This window comes from Magnolia sinica, chromosome 5 (assembly GCF_029962835.1).
Source record: "Magnolia sinica isolate HGM2019 chromosome 5, MsV1, whole genome shotgun sequence".
NCBI classification, from domain to species: Eukaryota; Viridiplantae; Streptophyta; class Magnoliopsida; order Magnoliales; family Magnoliaceae; genus Magnolia; species Magnolia sinica.
The window spans coordinates 56,779,181-56,802,475 of NC_080577.1; the positions used below are offsets into that span (position 1 = coordinate 56,779,181).

Genomic DNA, 23,295 nt, shown 5'->3' on the forward strand with positions numbered 1-23,295 from the left:
CTAGGGTTAAGAGGTGAAGCTTGTAGCATGTTTGGATGTTTATTTTGCTTTAATTCTTGTTCTTATTAAACCTCATTAATTTCTAGTTTAATATTAAATGAATATTTTCAGTTTTCTATGATTTATTGTGACTTAAATTACAATAGATGCCGTGATAACTTTGGATATATTCTTTTCCTGTTTTGAGATTGTGAGATTGGTAAATCCTATTGTTCACCATCATCTCCTGGGCATGGTAGGGTGATGGAATCCCTTCTAATCATCACAATTTTCTTCTATTGAGAATTAGGTCAATGAAATGTTTAGATTTGATTTAAATTGCTTTATCTTCCAATTGAATAGGATAAGACTCCAATTCCAATTGTATTCCTTTAATCAAGTAAGGTAGTATCTTGATGGCTACAAGTGAATCTTTGACGCTTTAGTTCCCACATTTAAATTCATAAATTTTAATTAACATTATTCACCATTACTCTCAATTATTCAGATTTTGATTTAGATATTTTTCTAGTTCTAGTTTTAGTTATTTTCAGACTATATACAAGTTTAATCCGTGTGGATTCGACCTCGGTCTTACTGAGTTATTACTATATTGCAACCCTAAGGTGGAATTACTCTAACACTTTCAAACCGGTGAAAAAATAATAATTACTTATTTACTTATGTATCATGAAAAATCAAACAGGCCCTACTCATGTATCATGAAAAATCAAACAGGCCCTTAGTTGCATCGGTTTACTTGGACAATATAATCAATCGATCTGAACTGTCCATTAAGTTAATAGCACATTTCACGGGTTATAATGCAAAAATCTTATTTACTAGATGACCCAATCCATCATTGATTTGGCCTTATTTCCAATAGCCATGGATTGGACTGTTCACAAAATCTTATTTATTAGATAGTCTAAGCCATCATTGATTTGGCCTTATTTCCAGTAGCCATGGATTGGACGGTTCACTCGTCGGAAAAAAGTGATAAGCATTCCATTACTTGATGGGCCTACCAAAATTGTCGATTGGAGTAATATTTCTGTGTAAACTGTCTTGACCGTCTGCATTAAAATCTATCCATCAAAAGGTTTAAATGTTTGCATGGTAGCTCATGGAATGTTCGTTGGGGGAGTCTGGAGCAATGGATTAAACTATCTAAAATGACCAACCCAACTATGAGCACTGAAGCATCTCTTCACAGTTAACTGTTTTTGGTTTTACACCATCACTTCAATGGTCACAGATCAGAAGGATAGAATCCTTTGGTAGTTTCAATTTTTGATACACAAGTCGTCCATGCTCGTACCTCGCAAATGGACGGACCTGATTTTCAGGTAAGCATGCCAGGTGTAATGTAGAGAGAGGTAGCTCTAGCATATTTCGGTTACCTGCGGCTTTTGCTTTCCAGACTAATCTAGAGGCGGAGAACGCAGTGATAAAAAGGGTGGGAGAGAGGATATGATGTTATGTGGATATATGGGGGGACATGGACATGGACTTGTGGATCAAAGATTCAAAGTGACTCTTCTCAAGCGTTCTTCACCACTCGTTTCACTCCCCGCCTAGACACCTCCACCACCAAACCCAAATACAAACAAAGTCCCATCTCCTCTTCTCATCCCTCTTCCAAAATGCACTATGCTATTATACCTCTTACCATTCTCTCTCTCTCTCTCTCTCTCTTCTTCTTCTTCTTCTTCTTCTTCTTCCTCCCAACCCCAATGGCTCAGATTCCACCCTAGCCCTTCCCTTATCAGCAAATCCCTCGTCTCTTACTCCTCTCTCCTGTCATGACTTACTCCACTACCATTCCCTTCTCTTCCACCAAAGCAAGAGCTCCGCCCCCTTTTCTTCTCGACAATCCTCGCCCCCGCTCTCTCTTTTTCCATAAATACCCCTTCCCCAAGCGAGATTTTACCATAATCTCCTCCTCCAAAATTCTCCTCCCTTTACCAATCTCCAACCCTCACTTCCTCCTCTCTCCTTGCGCAACACTCTCTTCTTTTGCTGATGCCAATGGCGAAGGAGGGGGAGAAGAAGAACAACAACAAGTCCAATCCCAGGCCCAAGCTCAGCCCCAGCAGGGGAAAACATCAGAATCCGATGCCAAATCCGCTGACTTGTCTGAAATGGCCAAGGCCTTCCACATCTCATCACGAACGGCCTCTGCAATCTCCATCTGCACTGCTGTAGCAGCCTTCACCTTCCCACTCCTCATGAACTCTCTCGGCCAAGGATTGGGGCTGAAAACCAAGGTGCTTTCGTACATCACCCTCCTCTCGGGCTTCTACATGGCTTGGAACATTGGGGCGAATGATGTCGCCAATGCCATGGGGACGTCTGTTGGCTCCGGGGCACTCACGTTGCGCCAGGCCGTACTGATGGCGGCCGTGCTGGAGTTCTCAGGGGCATTGCTGATGGGAACCCATGTTACTAATACAATGCAGAAGGGGATCCTTGTTGCAGGCATCTTCCAAGGGAAGGATTCTTTGCTCTTTGCTGGCTTGCTCTCTTCTTTGGCCGCTGCTGGCACCTGGTTGCAGGTGCATATCCCTTTTTGAAGTCTTTGAATTACTGTCATAAGTTGTGTTGAAATAAATCTTGATTCTGATGCATTTCTTCACTTTAGTTGCATTCGCATACATTAGGTTGAGGGCTTCTGTTTTTTGCACGATAAAATGAAATTGTGATTGCTAATCCAGTAATCTGGAAATTAGCTAATTGCAATGGCATTTGCCACTCTAGTCGGGTTGAAAAAATTGTAACTGCAATTTGAGGCTCCTTCCTCATCAAGGTTGCTTGGAAACATCATTAGCTATCGTCGTAATCTCTTGATTAGGCTCACAGTTTCCAATTCCATTAACTCGTGCAAATAAATCAGTGTTTTAAAGCTTATTCTACATCATATACCTTAGCCTTCACTCTATGTAGCTCATGAAAATAGCTTAAGTCGCGTGTAGCGTATGCTACACACTAATTAGCATCTGCTTCAGGCTATGTTACATGCTATGTAGCTTACACTATTAAGTTATTTTTCAGTAAAAACATTAAAATAAATTTATTCTTACAATGATTCGTTACTTTGCTATTTTCACTAAAAATTAGTTAATGTTTCAATGATTGAGGGAAAAGTATAAGCAACAGTATTAAATCAGTTCTGTTGCTATTTTTTAATCATATACTTAATACTTTCCCCATTTTCTCTATTATTTTACTTTGTGTTCAATTGCATCAAATTTCATGATGTAACCTTAATTACAGAAGTAGTGCGTGCATACACTCCGTAACTTAGGTCTCACGCTTTGGAGAGGTGAATGCTACACTACCCACCATTCACCATTTAAAAGGCTGAACCAATTACAGCTTTTATTGTGTTTGTGATCATTAGCTTGTTACTTCAGGCTATTGTAAACTATAAATAATTAGAGTATTGTTGGGAGCTTGTGATTGTGATTTTTACTAATAGGAACTTTTTGGTCCTGCTTACCGGTAAATGTATGGTTCACTGACCTGCATGATCCGCCCATATTTCTGTGATCGAAACCATCAATCTGATGGGATTCAACATCGACGGGGGAAGATATCCCAGCTTTGGTCTTCAAACTATTTTACGTTGAATGTGGACCGTTTCTGTGTTTTCTCCTTAACCAGCTTTTTAAAGGCCACTGTTTGAAGGCTTAGAATGCACCACTGTAAACGATTTTCAAGGCATCCCTACCCAAGGTGGGGCCCATCAGGTCAATGGCTTGGATCACTAGATATGGTTCCACATTGCAAAATCCTGTACATTTGCTGATGGGCAGGACTTTGGTTCCTCTTTTATTAATGATGTGCTTGGGATTGATGAGTCAGTAAATTAAGGAGATAGGAAGATAGCAAACACTAGGTTGATTTTTACTATCATACAAATAATTGACAGCCAAATTTTCCTTCTTCCAAGTGGTCCAGCTGAAGCTGCATTTGACAGAGCCTAGTACTACTAAATTTAGACTTTCAAGCTTCTGTATAAAAAGATTCAAAATTTAAAAATGTATAAACAAGTAGGTGAAAATTTTACGAGTTGTCATGTGCTTGTCTGTTATCTATATTCGATCTATAACACGAATGGAAGGGGACAATTTTAACTCCACAATTAGTTTTATGGGAGCACGGAAACTTTGAATATTGAAAGGATATGAGAAGACATTGGAAGAAAAATGAGGTATTTTGGTAAATTAGAGGCATGCGATTGCTTAGCTCAAATTTTGCCCACAAAATCCATTGAACGGCTTATATTTTTACCTGCAAAAAGCCAATATGCTCTCTGCACACACCTTGGTGTAGCCTGTACCGTTTCTCTCTACATATGCCTTTGCCAGTGCCACATGCTCCATGGCAAGATATCAGTATGGATTTCCTGTTAGGCTTACCAAAGACTATTAATAAACACGATTCCATCTTTGTTGTTGTGGACTGTTTTTCCAATATGGTCCACTTCATTCCGTGCTCTAAAATGTTGGACGCCTCCAATATTGGTAAACATTTTTTTTTTTTTTTGAGAGGTGGTACGATTACATGGTTTACCTAAGACCATAGTGTCTGACCACAATATGCACTTTTTGAGCTATTTTTAAAAGGCACTATGGCACATGATGGGGACGAGACTTCAATTCTCATCAGCCTATCATCCTCAGATAGACGGATATAATGAGGTCGTTAATAGGAGTCTTAGAAATCTGCTCAGATGCCTTGTGGGAAATCACATCAGGACTTGGGATACCATTTTGCCTATAGTTGAGTTAGTATATAACAGTTCCATCAATAGGTCAATAGGCATGAGTCCATTTGAGGTTGTGCATGGATATAAACCTAGGAAGCCTATAGATCTCACACTCATGTTGGTGTCCCATAGGTCCTCAGAGTGTACACATGCATCTGCATGCCACATTCATGACTTGCATGGTGAGATCAGAAAGTGAATAAATCTAACTAATGAAAAATATGAAGTACTTAGTAATTCTCATCGCATATTTCAAGAAGGAGACTGTAATGGTTCATATGAGACCTGAACGGTTTCCATAGGGAGCCGTTAAGAAATTATAAGCACCTAGTGCAGGGCCGTACAAAATATTAAAGAAATTGAGTTCTAATGCGTATGTAGTAGACTTTACACATACCATGGGAATTAGTTCTGCTTTCAACGTGGAAGATCTAGTGTAACATAAGGATTTTACTACTTTACCTCCCTGTTTGTATTTAGAACCTCACATAGACCTTGACAGTAGTGATCCTGATCTATTCCTTGATCCATGGCTTTGACATGATCCGTTGTCCCAACCCTTACCACCCATACCTTCTTTACCTGCTAGAAGTGAGAAAATTGAAGACATATTGGATGAGCAAGTGGTTTCTACCCGTCATGGAGGATTTCAAAAATTCCTTGTCATGCTATTGTTTCTCAAAAACTTAAAAGTTTTTCTTCTTTCTTCATATGATTTGGAGATTACCATTGGTGAGAGGCCATTCCTATTCAATGGAGGTGCGAAGCTTCCACATATCTTTCGTATTCTTCCATTTCTCCATCAAAGAGGTATTTCTTTCAAGTTTTCAACTTTTCTTCTTCCCCCTTTCCCAAAACCCACCAAAACTCCTTTCTTTCTTCCTCTTTATGTCCTCCCATATAAATTCAACTCCTGGGGGGGGACTCTCTCCATGCTATTGCTTCTAAAAAACTCAAAGTTTCTCTTCTTTCTTCATGTGATTTGAAGGATTCTCCATGTGATTTGGAGAGCAGGATTGATAAGAGGCCATTCCTATTCGAAGGAGGTACGAGGCTTCCATATATCTTCCGTATTCTTCCATTTCTCCATCAAAGAGGTATTTCTTTCAAGTTTTCATCTTTTCTTCTTACTATTTTTACCAAAACGCACCAAAATCCCTTCTTTCTTCCTCTTTACATCCTCCCGTATAAACCCAACCCTTGAAACCCCAAACCCAAGCCAAAATTACCCACACATGTGACCCTATGCCCACACATGTGAACCCCTATAGTTGGCCGTATGACCCACCCTTTGTCCCTTTGATTCCATCTTGCTTCCACATCAAAACCCCCTTAAATCCCATACCTTAATCTTAACGTAAACCCTTTATCCCCAAATATCTAAGTTTCCCCAAATCACCTAAACCTTAGATTCCCAATTTTCCTAATTCGCCCTAAATTCCAAACTTCCAAACATCCAAATCCCCAATTGCCTTCTATTAAGACCCGAAGCCTCAAATCCCTTTTACCAATTAAGCAACCCAAGCCTTAATTTCACTTTCCCCAAATCCCATGAACCCTAGGCTGGCCTAAACCCTAATTGAGCAAACCCTAGGTAGTATTAGCTTTTCCCTTTATTATTATTATTATTATTATTATTATTATTATTATTATTTGAAATTAAACTAATACCTATGCTATTTGGATGTTCCTACATCCATAAGATCCCATCTTTTAGTATTTTATGGTCATGCATTGTGTAGTTTGATATGTGGCCTGAACCTCTCATAGTTACATGCTTAATTCTTGATATATTTGATGATTTAACTTAGTTTGTGAATTTTGATTATTTTGATTAAGTGGCCGATTGATCTCGCTTAATTATTTAGTCACATGCATGCATCCTCATTGCTTGGTTTTGTGAAAAAAGAAAAAGAAAAAGAGAATTCGTAGTTTTCTTCTCCAATCTTCATGTGATGTGAGGATGTCTTCCATGTGACTTGGAAGGAAGATCGTTGTGAAACTTATCTTCATCAGTGGAAGTGCAAGGCTTCCATCTATCCCCACACTCACATCTCTTTATCAACAATTGAGATATTACTTCAAGTTCTTCATGTCTTCTTTCCCTCTCTTTAAATCCATCATCAACCTTTCGTTTCTCATCCTTTCTTCATTCCTCAACAAGTCCACCCCTAGAAACCCAAAACCTAACCTACCTAGCTCACATGTGTGCCCGTACAACCACACGTGTGAACCCATAGGGTTGGTCGTAAAACCCCACCCTTACCCCTTTGGTCTCCCACTACCCACACAACAAAACCCTACCTTCTTTTGTCCAACCCTAACCCTAAACCTATAAATTCCAAATCTTCCTATTTTCCCAAATTGGCAAACCCTAGATCTTCTCAATCTTCAATTAAACCCAAATCTCTACATTCCCTTAATCCAAAACCCTAATTCCCTTATCCTAGTACCTAAACCCTTTAACTCCTTTACCTAATTGACCCCATTAACCCCAATTCCAAGTTTTCCCCAATTTCTCTAAACCCAAATCTCACCCTATTTGGATGTTTTTATATTCATTAGATCTTAGTTTCCCTTATTTAATGGTCTTGTAGGATGATGCTTATCAACCTAGACTTGAATTATGCATGATCCCCCTTTGGAATCTTCGTATCTGTGATGATAGTAGCAAGTTTTGTGATTTTTATTAATTAATTTAATTTTGATAATCGATCTCTCACAATATTTGAGTTCATGCATCGGTCCTACATCAAAGTAGTTGTTGAAATCAATTTTGGGTGTTCAAAGAGCTAATTACGAGTATTTGTAGAGAAGGAATAAAAAAGGATTGTGGTAGTGTAGTGAGGGTCTTGACAAGCATCAGAGTAATGGGATTTGCTTGGCTGATGCCATTGGAGACACTGTTTAGTCACATAGAAATTTCATGGAAGTGGTTACGCAAGGGAAGGAAGGAAACATGGGAGTTTGGGTGATGGAAGAGAGGACAACAAGGCCCTTCGATTGTGACAAAAGATAATAACAGGGGAAGAAGAAGATGGAGGGAAGTCTGGTGGGCTGTCTTACCGAACCAGAAACTCTAACGCTAAGGGTCAAGTGTTGGACAATGGAGGAATAGGGGCTTCAAAGGGTTAAGATGATTAGAACGGATTGGGAGTAGAAAAGGTGTGGAATAAACTATCAAATACAGAATAGATTTCCAAGTTGTTAGGTGGAAGAGAGGAAATACTCAAAGATGGACCAATCGACAATTTTCTATGGTGGTTGGAGCTTCTGTCATGGGGGGACTAACTAGGGGAGATGGGTGAGGTTCTTCAAATTTCTCCTGGTTGCATGGGCTTTACAACTTTGGGTGAATGTCTCAGGAATGTGATAGATATTGACTTTAGATCAATTTCTATGGGAATCGTGGAATATGCTAAGTTTAAAGTCTAGGTACTTGAACCTTGAGAAGGGAAGGAGCAAATAAACATTTGCATTGAGAACTCTTGTATCATGGTGGACGTTGAGCTAGAACGTAGCATGAGATGGTTTGACACTCACGTAAGTTGCTTGATCATATCGTACTTAGACAATAACACTACCCTTGTGCCAGGATGGAGGCCCTAATTTTTGAGGCTATGATGACTTCAATCATCCCGATGGTGAGATCCACGGTGGACAATGGACTTGCAACTGTCTGGAGTAGTGGAGGCTTGGGTCAGCCCTAAAACTAAGTTGTTGGGGGTTAGCCTTGCTAATAGGGTATGGATATGGGCTTCATTGAATCGGGCCTCATGATTCAGAAGATGCAGTAATTGGATATCAGGACATGGGGATGTCTCTCAATTTTGAAGAAGTTGATGAGATGGAATTGATGCATCTCATGGTCGAGTTGAACATCTACAGAACAATGGAAAGTGATCGTGGCGTAAAGGAGGCTTGGGTCAACCCTAAAACTAAGTTGCTGGGGTTAGCCTCGCTAATAGGGTGTGGACATGGGCTTCATTAGATTGGGCATTTGGAAGATGCCGTAACTGGATATAAGGACATGTGGATGTCTCTTAATTTTAAAGAACTTGATGAGATGGAATCGATGTATCTCATGGTCGAGTTGAACATCGACAGACCAATGAAAAGTGATCACATATGGGGAATCTGACAGTAGTGATTTGTTGGACAATCCCAAGTGTAGGACTGCGAAGTAATATATTCTCGGTGACTCGGTGAGATCGAGGTCGAACCACAAGGAATTGGTGAGAACACAACGAAAGTTAAATGGTTTTCTTGGTTTTTAATCTAGTGGAAAAGGAATTAAATGGTTTAAACAATTAATAAAAGCAACTGAGGATCCAGGTAGTGTTTTAAGCATCGACGATATCGACCAATATATCTCACGATATATCATGTATCCCACCTGTGCGATACGAAACCCACAAGTAGTGGGGTATATCCCACATGTTTGATTTGGTGAACATTTAGGATTTTTTATCTTTTTTTTTTCTTCCATAAATCATGTTAAATCAGTGTCAAATTGTTACAAATCCATGGTTTTCATGTTTTGCATGAAAATCATGGATTGGAAGCTTCAATTTTGAAATTTGGAAGAGATGGGCTGAGTTGTGGAAAATTGGAAAAATAAATAAATTAAAATTCCCAATTTCTTGCAAATTGGTTGCAATCTTTGTGTCCAAACATAAAATCAAACATGTAAGTAACCTGATCTAGTGATTCTTCTTTTGCTTTTGAATGTATTCTTGCGTTTCCACACATCTTCTTACATTTATAAATTATATTAATAGACTTTGAATATACTTGCATTAATTCTGTTAGATAGTGCATAGATTAGGACCCCCATACAAAGAAAACCTATTATATGCACCGGTTTTTTTTGTAATGTTTTGATTTATAAGTGTGTATTGATGTCTTTTTTAACATCTGAAGTTCCATTGAAAAATTTGATCAATTTCCCAATGTTTCCCTATGTTTCCAACAACAACGATACATTACGTGATACAACCGATATATTCCATGCAATAATAGATATGTATTCGTATCCCAAGGCGCGATACGTAACGCGATACCGATATTTCGAACATTGGATCCAGGAATCTCCAATCAATAAAACTTGAACTTAATTCGTCTTCTTGAGTTGATAACTCAACTAAAAATGGATTCCAATTTGTTCTAATTGGAAGATAACACAGTAAATTCAATCATAAGCATTTGACATAGATTAGAATTAAGGTTCGTTGATCTCTCATGAAGAACTAGGTAATCAATCGCAGGCAATCAAGAGCATCTAATGTATCCGAAAGCGACAATAGATCAATCAATTTTACAGATTGATTCCTTCTCCAATCTAGGAATTTAATTACATCCAATCACAATTCAACGTATAAAACTAATAACGTTCAATAACGTTCATTGAAATTGAATCAAATATAAAAAATCCATCAAAAGTTTCATCCCTTAGCCTTGGCTAAGAGATTAGCCAAGCATGACTAACATCTTAAACAAGAGAAAAATAAAAACAAACTAGAGAGGATTGATTGAGGAAGAACGTCGACGAAAGAGCTTCGCCTCACTTGAAATCACTTCCTAAACCCTAAGTTGATTGATTAGAACGTCCAAAAGACTTCTTTTTATAGTTTTTGAGACCCAAATTATGCACTTTTCTAGAAAATTCTCAAACTGACTTTGATTTATGCACTTGCCGCTTCTGTTGATGGGAACTTCGATCATATCGATAGGTGTCGATGGGATTGAAGTGTGTTCGATTGGATCGATTTGGAAATAGAATTTGTCTAGCAACTGACTTGAAAATTCAGAGATTTCTTGATATGATCGAAGTTTGTTCAATGGGATCGAACGAGCTGTCCAACAACTGATTTGGAAAATCTAGATTTTCTCAATAGGTGGCTCGATCTCATCGTGTCCTATCGATAGTCTGTCAATATGATCGAAGGACCTATCGATGGGATCGATGAGTGCTGATTTTCTTCATTTTCCAACTTTAGTTTGAATCTTCACTTTTCATTTTTTTGCACTTGGTTTCCTTGATCCTTTAGCACTTCAAATCCTCCTTCATGACCTTGGAATCTTCAATTATTCATTGTCTTCTTTTGAGCTCTAATTCCATCACTTTAAACACATTTTCATCATTGAGTTCCAAATCACATTGCATGCATAAAACACATATAAGTACAAAGTAACACTCAAATTCATGGAAAGCGAATGCAGTTGAGAAGATAAATATGCAATATTTAAGTATCAACATACCCCCAAACCAACGTTTTACTAGTCCCAAGGACTATGATTTTTGACTCAATCAAGTAGGACCTAAACTTGTCCAATGCGAACACCATGGCTAAGAGTTGCTTTTCTGTGGTAGAGTAATTCACTTGGGCACCGTTTAGAGTTTGCTTGCATAGTAGATCACATAGGGCTTCTTCTCTTTCCTTTATCATAACAACTCCCCAACCCCATATTTACTAGCATCGCACATGATTTCAAAAGGCATGGACCAATCGGGTGCATGCATGATAGGTGCACTTGTCAACATACCCTTGAGCTTAGTGAAAGCCTCTTGACAAGCCTTGTCCTACTCAAATGGTACATCCTTTTGAAGGAGATTACATAAAGAACGAGAGATATGACTGAAGTCCTTTATAAATCGCCTATAAAATCCTGCGTGTCCTAGAAAGGATCGCACATTGCGTATGCTCTTGGGTGGTGGTAGATTGGCAATTGAGTCGATTTCGGCCTTGTCTACTTTAATTCCATTGGACGATATGATACGTCCAAGGACAATTCCCTTTTGAACCATGAAATGACACTTATCCCAATTAAGCAGAAGGTTCTTTTCTTCATATCGGGTTTGTACTAGTCTGAAGTGATTATAGCACTCATCGAATGTACTACCAAAAACTGAGGAATCATCTATGAAAACTTCGAGAATTTGCCTCACCATAAAATATGCTGAGCATGCATCTTTGAAATGTGGCGGCGGCATTAGATAGTCCGAATGACGTCCTTTTATAAGCAAAAGTGCCAAAGGGACATGCGAATGTTGTTTTCTCTTGGTCTTCGAGGGCAATCTCAATTTGGTTGTATCCCAAATAGTCATCTAAGAAGCAAGAATAGGAATGTCCAACCAACCTCTCTAAGATTTGATTAACGATTGGTAGAGGGAATGGTCTTCCCTAGTCACAATGTTTAACTTCTTATAATCAATACACATCCTCCACCCAGTTGTAATTTGCGATGAGTGCATTGTTTGTATTAGGGACGATGGTGATTCTAGATTTCTTAGGAACCACTTGAGTTGGGCCCACCCATTGACTATTGGAAATTGGGTAGATGATACCCACATCCAATAGTTTCAACACTTCGGCTTTAACTAGTTCATGTTTGGATTTAAACGGCGTTGTGGTTGCCGAGTAGATTTGGCTTTCTCCTTAAGGTGTATGTGGTGAGTATAAATTAAGGGATTAATTCTCTTAAGATTCGCAATCGTCCATCCAATGGCTCCTTTATATTCCTTGAGTACTTGAATCAATTCAAGCTTTTGGTCCTTTTCCAGATGTGAGGAAATAACCACAAGAAATGTGTCATCTTGACCTAAATAGGCATATTTCAGCTCGGATGACAAATGTTTTAGGTCAAGCTTCGGTGCCTTGATACTAGACAGTAGAGGCTTTGAGTCGGTAAGTTGCAACTTTTCAAAGCATGGCCTCCACCAGTTTGTTTCAAGTACCGACGCAGAATCTAACAATTTGCTCACTTCTAATTTCATGTGATCGTTAGAATCCATAAAGCGAGCAAGACAAGCTTCTAAAGGATCGAAGATTGTAGTCAAAATAAGCTCATCCTCCACAAGTGTGTGAATCATGTGTATCTCGTGGATCTCCTCTACATCCCTTGGTTGTTTGGAAAGGTTAAACACATTTATCTTCGATGTCATGTTTCTAAAGGACAACTACATCACTCCATTCCGATAATTAATTATTACATTTGAAGTGGTGAAGAATGGACGCCCTAGGATGACCGGAATTTGAGTGCTATCATTGATAACCGGTTGTGTGTCCAAGACGATGAACTCCATTGGGTAGTAGAACTTATCTACTTGGACTAACACGTCCTCCACTACTGTCGGTATACAAATAGATCGATCAACAAGTTGGAGGGTTGTCTTAAAGGGTTTTAATTCACCAAGCTCCAATTGTTCATACACTGAGTAGGGAATGTGGTTAATACTTGCCTTCAAGTCTAGCAAAGCTTGTTCAATCCGGAAATTCCCTAGAATGCATGAGATTGTGGAGCTGCCCAAATCTTTGTATTTTGGGAGAGCATTTTGTTTAATGATGGCGCTCACTTATTTCGTCAAAAAGGCATTCTTTTGCACATTTAATTTGCATTTTACCATATAAAGGTCCTTGGAAACTTGGCATAGGATGGAATTTTCTTAATTGCATCCAACAAGGGAATGTTGATTTTTTACTTGTTGGAAAATCTTTAAAATGTCCTGATTTTCAGATGGGCGCCTTGATAAGAGAAGGCATTGGGGAAATGGGGCTTCAACTTTATGACTGAGCCTCGGTTCGTTTTCAAGTTGAGTAATGCTAGGTTCATCATAATCCTTAGATTTTTTTCAGATACCTCGAGTGTTTCCACCTTCTTAGGAATCGTATTATCGATTTGCTTTTCGCTCGTAAGAGTGGTGATGGACTTGGCATGTTCAACCTGAGAGGTTGGAGAATTAAAATCAGCCACTTCATATTGGCCCTTGGGGTTAGGGTGAGGTTGGGCTGATAAGGTCCTTTTCTCCTTAACCGTCAAGTGGGATTCAATCCTTGTAACAGACGTTTTTGGATTGTTTATGGCCTGCATGTTAGTTTGATTGAATTGCATTTGGCATTGCATAAACGCCTGCAACGTGTCCTCAAGGGTCCTCTTTTGTGGTTGCACTCGTGGTGCGTTTTGATGTGTGGGATGAGGCCTTTGGGAAGGAGTGCTAGCATTGGCAGTTGGCTCTTTTTTCCAACTAAAGTTAGGATGATTCCGCCAACTCAGATTGTATGTGTTAGAATTAGGCGCACTGAATGGGCGTTGGTAAGCATTCATGGCATTTATTTGAGCTCGCAACACATCCTGAAAAGCTGGGATTGTAGGGCAATCCTTAGAAAGGTGTGCATCACTCTCACATATGCCACAAGCACTCTCAACAACCGCATTGGTGGGTTAGACCGCTTCCATGTTCCTGAGTTCTATGGCCTCAACGTTTCGGGTGAGACCCGCAATCATTGCATTAACATCATCCTCTTATTTAAGGATGCATATTCTCCCTTTATCTTTAGGCGTAGGCTTGACATTACTTGATAGATTGGTGGTATCCCATAACCGTGCATTTTCTACCTACCTATCAAAGTAATTACGTGCCTCTTCAGGATCCTTGGTCATGAACTCGCCATTGCACATCATCTCGAAAAATTGGCGCATATTCGAGTTTAGTTCATCATATAAGAAACTAATTACTTGCCAAATTTCATATCCATGGTGTGGGCATGCAAGTAAGAATTCCTTGAACCTCTCCCAACATTGGAAAAATTTCTTGTCTTCCTTTTGGGAGAAATTCATGATGGCATGCCTTAAAGTGTTGGTTTTATGAACTGAGAAGAACTTTTTAAGGAACTCCCGGGTCATCTCCGCCCATGCCCCTATTGAGCGTGGTCTCAACGAATGAAGCCATGACTTGGCTCTTTCCTTTGAAGAGAAGGGGAACAACTTAAGTCCAATTACATCTTGGGAGACGTCGTTGTAATGTAAGGTTGCTACAATCTCATCGAATTCCTTAAGAAGTAGATATGGGTTTTCAGAATGAAATCCATGGAATTTAGGAAGGAGTTGGATCACTCCTGGTTTCAAATCTGGATTACCTGCATTAACTGGAAAAATCATGCAAGATGGTGTCGTTGTCCTTGCCGGTTGTAGGTAGTCTCTCAAAGTTCTGACCAGAGGAATGTAGTGTGCCTCGTTCTCATCACGCACCGCCCTTGCCGGTGGCGTGTTAGGTTTAGCATCAATATTCTCATCAAGGTATGGCTCTTGCTCAGCCATGATTTGAGCATTAACAGCCATGGTTTGGGATGGTTCAGGAGTATTCAAGTATTTTCGAACTCGGCGGTGAATGGAGAGCCTATCGACTAAACCTCCTTCACTTAGAAGTCGTTGTCTATGATCCCTTACCCACTTGGGCATTAACCATGCACATGATACTAAGTTCTAAACCTAAACCTAGAAAATAAAATCCTACAACAAAAATTAAAAATCCTACAACAATTAGAATAAACTAAACAGCAATAAGAATAAGATGAGGGAACAGAGTTTCCAGTTTAGAAGAACTAGGATTAAGGATGCTAAAAAATAAAAACCAAAACGATGTTAGTTTTTAAAAAATCTGTAAAAGAAACCTAATTAGAACTAAACCTTCTAGAATCAAACTTTAAAAGAAAAACCCTAGGTTAGAGCAAGAAATCAAAACCCTAACCTAAACCCAAGTATTCTCAACGCAATTCCCCAGCAACGACGCCAAAAACTTGTTGGACAATCCAAGTGCAGTACTGGGAAGTAATATATTCTCGGTGAGACTGAGGTTGAACCACATGGAATTAGTGAGAACACAACGAAAGCTAAACAGTTTTCCTGGTTTTTAATCTAGTAGAAAATGAATTAAATGGTTTAAACAATTAATAAACGCAACTAAGAATCCAGGAATCTCCAATCAATGGAACTTGAACTTAATTCGTCTTCTCGAGTTGCTAACTCAACTAGAATTGGATTCCAATCTGTTCCAAGTGGAAGATAATACAGTAAATTCAATCATACGTATCCAACATAGATTAAAATTATGGTAGGTTGATCTCTCATGAAGAACTGGGTAATCAATCACAGGGAATCAAAATCATCTAATGTACCCAGAGGCGACAATGGATCAATCAATTTTACAGATTGATTACTTCTCCAATCTAGGAATTCAATCACATCTAATCACAATTCAAGATATAAAACCAATAACTTTCATTGAAAACAAATTAAATATAAAAAAAATCCATCAAAAGGTTCATCCCCTTAGCCTTAGCGAAGAGATTAGCGAAGCATGACTAACATCTTAAACAAGAGAAAAATAAAAGCAAACTAGGGAGGATTGATTGAGGAAGAACGATGCCAAAAGAGCTTCACCTCACTTGAAATCACTTCCTAAACCCTTGATTGATTAGAACGTCCAAAAGACTCATTTTTATAGTTTTTGAGACCCAAGTTACGCACTTTTCAAGAAAATTCGCAAACTGACTTTGATTTACGCACTTGCTGCTTCTAACAAGGGGAACCTGGATCATATCGACAAGTTGTCGATGGGATCGAAGTGTGTTCGATTGGATCGATTTGGAAATAGAATTTGTCTAGCAACTGACTTGAAAATTCTTGGATTTCTCGATATGATCAAAGTGTGTTCGATGGGATTGAATGAACTGTCCAACAGTTGATCTGGAAAATTCAGATTTTCTCAATAGGTGGCTCGATCGTTGAGTCCTATCGATGGTCGATCGAGATGATCGAAGGACCTATCGATGGGATCGATGAGTGCCAATTTTTTTCATTTTCCAACTTTAGTTTGAATATTCACTTTTCATCTTTTTGTACTTGGTTTCCTTAATCCTTGCCCCTTCCAGGCCATGCAATGGCCTGGGAGGGGCACACGGGGCACGTGAGGCCATGCGATGGCCTAGCACTTCAAATCCTCCTTCGTGACCTTGGAATCTTTAATTCTTCACTGTATCTTTTTTTGAGTTATAATTCATCACTTTAAGCACATTTTCATCCTTGAGCTCCAAATCACCTTGCATGCATAAAACACATATAAGTATATCTAATTAACACTGAAATTCATGGAAAGCGAATGCAATTGAGAGGATAAATATGCAATATTTGAGTCTCAACATGATTCCCTGTAGCTATTCATATCCCAATGCAGAAAGTGTGCTGGGCACAACACCTTGTACCTTTTTTTACGCAGGAATCCAAAATCAAGAATTCCTTCGTCACTGATAATGTATCTATTTCTGTTGCTAATCACTTCTCCAATGTCAGTTCAGGGGTCTGGTGCCTGCCTTGTAGGAGGGCTCTTTCAGAGATGGAGGCCGATCATTTCCCAGACCTTCTAAAGCTTTTACGAGGCATCCAGCCTTCCCCAGACACAGTGGATTCCTTAATCCGGTTGTTCTCTATGGCACCTTCACTACAAAATCCTCTGAGTAACTCATCAGGAATTGCAAATCCTCCTCTAATATGGTCTTCCCTTCTTCTGGTTATATGGAGCCCCACCCAAGGTGTTAGCTTTTGTTTGGCTCCTAGCTAGAGGAAGGATCCTCACAATGTATAATCTACAAAAGCGTGGAATGATGCTCCCAAGTGTCTGTCTTCTCCATAATGGTAACTCAGAATCCATCCTTCAATCTCTTTCTTCCTTTTGCTGTGGAAATCTGTTATCCCATCCTTGCCAAGTTTCACTTTCCCTGGGTGATGCCCGAATCCATATTGGGTCTGCTGTTCGCCTGGCACCAAGGCAGAATAGGTTCCGACTTCAAAGCTGTGTAGCGTTTATTTCTTATAGCCTCTGTGGGCCATTTGGATTGAATGAAACAAGTGCGGTTTTCAGAATATATCGTATTCTCCTTCAAGGGTTTCGGCTTAGATTCTTAGGGATGTCAAGGATTCCTCTGCAGAGCTCTCTCTCAACGACAGATCTGTCATCCTTTCTTTTGGATTGAAGCAACTCTATCTCTAGCTATTAGTCATCCTCTTGATGCTCAGTTGATGCAAGACAAGAAATTCAAGTATGATGTGCAAGATTTTTAGGCTTTAGATCACACTAGTTCAGAAACAATTACACAAAATTCCACATCTTACACAAAAGTTCAAACACTCAATCAAGGGGAATCTTATGCGGATCCAGGCCCACACATGCTAGGGCCGGATCAATCAAAATTATAGACCAAACAAGAATCAAAGGAGGATAAATTCATCCACAAATGCACAAAAATAATTCCCCCAATCCAAGGGATTCAGAAATTTCAATTCGGAGAACCCTAAGGTTGAAGAAAGGGCATAAAATTGGGGATTTGAGTAATTTAGGGTTAGGTTTAGGGATTTTGGGTGAAAGAGGAGTGAAAGACAGGAGAGAGACGAACCAGAGAAGTACCGCATGTGTAGACAACAACAATGGCATAGACGCAGGTGCGTGTGATCTCGGCCGCATGTGTGTGAGGCCCACTATTCAGAAAAAAGCCACCTTCGCCTTGGTCGGCCAGGGATGGGACTCCAAAACCCCCAAATCACAGCTCGATCCGATTCACGGTTTATGCGTGGTGCTCCGCCGAAGTTCCAGCCCTCCTGCAGGGCCAGATTCTGGAAATCTGCTATAGATGGGGAAACGCCTGCAAATATTGATGGATTGACAGATGGAATGCTTGTAGGAGAAGACAAATATAGATGGAAGAAGGTGGGGGCGAATTGGGATAGGTGTGGCTTCGTGCTACGGTAGTCAACCCTTCGAGGAAGGGAGGGTTTCATACCCAATTGAATCTCCACAACTCGGAAATTTAGAGGAGCAGAAAAACGCAGGAATTTTATTAATCTTCAATGAGAAAAAAAGACTACAAAGGGTGCCTATTTGTAATAAAACGCTATACCCCAAAACCCGCGCCATTTGCGTAACCTATTACTTGGAGACGAAGTAATTAAAAATAACAACTAATCAAAATAATTTAAACCGTCCATGATATTCCTAATAACAATAATAAGCAAAACCCAAAGTACTAGATTAATTAGAATAATGGGCCACGATCATGAGAACCCATGGTGAGATTCACATGACTATCGGGTCCACTCCGACAAACCAAAACGCAGTCTTCTAACTAGGAGGCCCTCCCTGGACGTCGTCATCGATCCAGATCGATGGTGGGGCCCTCCTCCTCCTTGCATACGTGCGTAGGGGGCGTGCGTGTGCGCGTGATGTCCCCATCATCAGTGTTCTCTTATCAGGTTGCCTCTCAATTTAAGGCTTTCGTCTGGGTTGTATAGCTTTTGGTTAGGTTTTCTTTTGTTCTTTTCCTTTCTTTTGTATGGCTTTTGGTTAGGTTTTTTCCTTTACTCTTTTTGTATAGCTGTTTGCTAGGTTTTTCTTCTTGCTTTTGTCTTCGGGTCTGGTTTGTTTGTTTTTTGGGTTGCTTCTGCTCCCTTTTAATGTATATTCTCAATCTTCGAAAAAAAGAATAAGAAAAGAAAAAAGAAAAAAGAAGAAGATAACATTGTTTTTTTAAAGTTGAAATGAGAATACTTAGGCATGCCGGTACAGCACCCTGCACCTTTTTTACACAGAAATCCAGAATCAAGAGGTCCTCTATCACTGGTAATGTTGTTCTTTTAAAGTTGAATTGAGAATACTTAGGACACAAACCTAAACTTTAATCGTGGCTCTTTACTACCTATAATCTTGATCATCGAAAAAGAAACTGAACCCTTTATATCTACTTAACAAGGACCCTATCGAAGACAAAACATAATAACAAACTTTGTAATGTTAGTTGGTTTACCCTATCTGTTTTTAATCATTTTTTCTTTGAACAGCGGCATTCTTTTTTAAACCAATTTTCCTAATTAAATTAGGAAACAATAGTTGGTTGATAGGCACTATGTTGATAAACTCGATTCATCCTTTTAGGAAGGTTGATTAGTTTCCCCTTTAAAAACAGTGTACTGGTCTGCTTTTGGCAAAGTGGCCAACCATTCTAGAATAACTAATCTGTTTTGGTCAAGTGCAGTTTATCTAGTACATCAATCCGTTTCATTTCCAATTTGCATCAATTTAAACCCAGCTAAAACTGTTTTTACCAATAAAATCAATCAGCAGCCCTTTAACAGAAACGAAAGTAAAATGAATAAAAGGACCAACTAAACTAACCACCGTCATATATTTCACATTTGTTTCCTTGATATGATCAAGTCACTGTTCTGCCAATTCAACCATCTGATCTTCTAAATCCTTCGGCTAATTGAGATAGGACAAGCACCAAAGATGCCTCTAATATAATCTTCTTGATGAGCTTCCTGCTGGTTTGCACAATGTCTTACTGTCTCAAAGCATTGTCAGGTCCCATTGTGCATAACGAAGCAAGCCAAACTTTTCCATTCAGATTTGATTTTTGCACATAACAACTGCTGGACTTTATTAATGATGTAGGAACCAGTTAGACCTGTTTTCTCTCCCAGTTAAAGTAATCTCTGTCCAACATCAACCCTGGTTAAAAAGCGAGTTAAATGTTCAAATCTGCCAATAAATGCACATTAATGAGATTTTTAGGCTTAGAATCTTCTGGTAAATGTTTTTTTTTTTTTTTCTTGGGTTTTATCCCATTATAGTGGGGGTGCTTGATTTAGATGGCTGAGATTTAGTACGTGCATGTGCACACATACCCAGAGGGAGAGCGTGTGTCCCTTCTTTTTTTTCTTCCTTGCCTGTGTAGATGGGTCCTTGGTGCTCTGGCTTCTTGACATCTAGATAACTGCCTCTTTTCTGCCCCGTGGGATCACTTTGCTTCAAAGAACTCTGTTTTTCTCATGCTCTTGGCTGTTTGTTATTATGATTGAGGACGTTGGTATATTTGGGCAGCTTAGTCGCCAACTTTGAAATGCTTTGCCAATTGTATTTTGTGCCGAAATTGCTTATGCATTTTGTTTTGATTCCACTTGGTATGTAATAGACATATTTAGACTTGGGACTCTGGAATTTTATGAGGTCTGACAAGATGGTCAAATAATAGAAAGGTTGCTAGGAAGGATTGTACTTGGGCCTCTTTCATTTGCATTATCCATCAGAAGACATCTATTACTTGGAACTAACTTATGAACTCAAATTTTGGGTCTGACTAACAACAAAGTAGTGCCAAAACATATACAAATTCCCTACCTTCCAATTTAATGACGTTTATGCATTTGTTCATGTATGCTATTCAGGTAGCATCTTACTATGGCTGGCCTGTCTCCACCACTCACTGTATAGTAGGAGCAATGGTTGGATTTGGGCTCATCTATGGGGGAGTGGGTGCTGTCTTCTGGAGTTCACTAGGAAGGGTCATTGCATCATGGATCATCTCCCCCGTCATGGGTGCAGCAGTCTCATTCCTCGTTTACAAATGCATCCGAAGGGTATGCCAAAACTCTATATAGGACTAACTCTTAAAATCTTTCATACTCTGGCAGCATTAAATTACCATACTAGAGGTAGTATTCAATGCTCTGTCAAGAGACTGTACAGTTGCTCATGGGTTTTCAGTTTATACAAGTGGGGCAAATGGTTCAGTGATCCAAACAATTGGTATCATGGACCCCACTGTTGATGGTCCCTGCACCAAAAAAATAAAAATAAAAAATCTCCCGGATTGGAGGAATCCTAACCCTTCAATAGGTGGTCAACAAGCAGACAGCTAGGAGAGAAAATACAGCACATCATATCAATAGTTTGGATCACGGAACCATGGGCTCCACTTGAGTAAAGCTGAAACTCTGAACAGCAGCACACAAATCTTTCACTGTTGCAGCATCTAATATTACCCTATTTTGAGTATATGGATAAGAGAACTAAATTACACTCTGAATTGTTGTCCATGTTTCTTCTCTTGCCCATTTCTCCAGTTCGTGTACAGTGCTCCAAATCCAGGACAGGCTGCTGCAGCAGCGGCCCCTATTGCTGTTTTCATGGGCATAACTGGCATCTCCTTTGCAGCATTCCCTCTTAGCAAGACCCTTCATCTGGTCTTTGTCCGAGCCTTAGCCTGTGGGACTGCTGGTGCATTTCTAGTCAGCCGAGTCATCCACAAACAGCTTGGGCACCTCCTAACGTTGGAGGAATCAGGAGCGAAAGCAGAATCAGAATCAGAATCAAAAGAGGACACATCCCTTCATCAGAAGTTAGGGTTCCTCTCCAACATAGCGGGCCCCACTGGGACCCAGCTGGAAATTGTATATGGTGTCTTTGGCTACATGCAAGTCCTTTCTGCCTGCTTCATGTCATTCGCCCATGGGGGCAACGATGTCTCCAATGCAATAGGCCCACTGGCCGCAGCACTGTCGATCCTACAAGGAGGTGCAAGTGGAGCCGAGATTGTCATTCCGACCGACATTCTTGCATGGGGTGGATTTGGGATAGTGGCAGGGCTGATGATGTGGGGTTATAGGGTCATAGCAACGATTGGGAAGAAAATCACCGAGCTGACACCAACAAGGGGTTTCGCGGCTGAGTTTGCAGCCGCCTCGGTGGTACTGGGAGCATCCAAACTTGGCCTACCCATATCCGGGACTCACACGCTCGTCGGGGCAGTAATGGGTGTGGGATTTGCAAGAGGACTGAACAGAGTAAGGGCTGAGACAGTGAAGGAGATTGTGGCTTCTTGGGTAGTCACCATTCCGGTTGGCGCTGTATTGTCCGTGTTCTACACGTGGGTCCTAACCAATGTTTTGTCCTTATATCTGGTGATCTGAGACGCATGTTCAAGGACGAAATCAACTTCAAGTATTTCATTGATTGTGATAAGAAAAGAGGAGTTTTGTTTTTTTTTTTTTCTTCTTTTAATAATTCTTCTTTTTCCTTTTCTCTCATGTACACAGTTTCCAATTGTGGTCCACCTGAATCATGGAAGGGACTTATTTTTGTGCCCTTGGCATAACATGGGCTGAAGCACGTGATCATCGGGTTGGATTCACATTAGGACAATGGTGGTGCCCTTCTGGTATAGTTATTAACATTAATTAATTTCTAATTTCTAATTTCTAAAATGGTTGGACTTGAGAGTTTCTCTCTCAATTAAAAAATAATAACCTGGGAAAGGTTGGTTGCGTTTGTATTGTTGAGAGGAATGCTGACCCATGGCTTGGCCCTTATGTGAGAAAGAAAAATAATAACTCGTACTTGGAGAGATTGCAAGGATGCCCAAAATAAATAAATGAAAGTCTCTTATTTCCGTTCTCCCCATATTATAGCCTTTTTTGTCTTTATTTTTGTTGATGTTGTTTGCTGGTTGACTTTTTTCTGGACCTGTTTACCTACACAAGGAACGGAACAGGAAGACCCTAGCTAGAGCAGGGGACCCTCCAATGCTCAAGTCAGGGACATAATCTGGGTCTAGTTGAATATCGACGGTTTAGGGTTAAAGATAGTGCGTACCTCTCACCATTAGAGGCCTCTTTATTTAAAGTTGAGGAGAGGCGGTAGCATGGAATGGATTTTCCTGTTGAGTAGGAGGATCTTCTAAGATCCCGGAGAGGATCTCGGGATCATGATTATGTAACAGATGAATCCCATGATCTCCAGAGAAGATTTTGGGCCTATCTCCCTTAGAATTAGACCAACCGGAATTGACATAGGGATGTTAGTTAGAGACTGAGCTTAATTTGATTGACTTCCCCTTGAGGTCGAACCAAGGAAATGGCCACGCATTGGAGGCATT

At 39.8% G+C, this 23,295-nt stretch overlaps 1 protein-coding gene across 1 annotated transcript; it reads left to right on the forward strand.

Annotated features, from left to right (window-relative positions):
* Positions 1–1,490: 1,490 nt before the first annotated feature.
* LOC131246059 (inorganic phosphate transporter 2-1, chloroplastic-like) lies at positions 1,491–22,615 on the forward strand. The gene is made up of 3 exons (XM_058245920.1): positions 1,491–2,537; positions 20,807–20,998; positions 21,485–22,615. The coding sequence occupies exons 1-3, from the start codon at positions 1,785–1,787 to the stop codon at positions 22,328–22,330; spliced, it is 1,791 nt and encodes a 596-aa protein (XP_058101903.1). The 5' UTR covers positions 1,491–1,784; the 3' UTR covers positions 22,331–22,615.
* Positions 22,616–23,295: the final 680 nt, after the last annotated feature.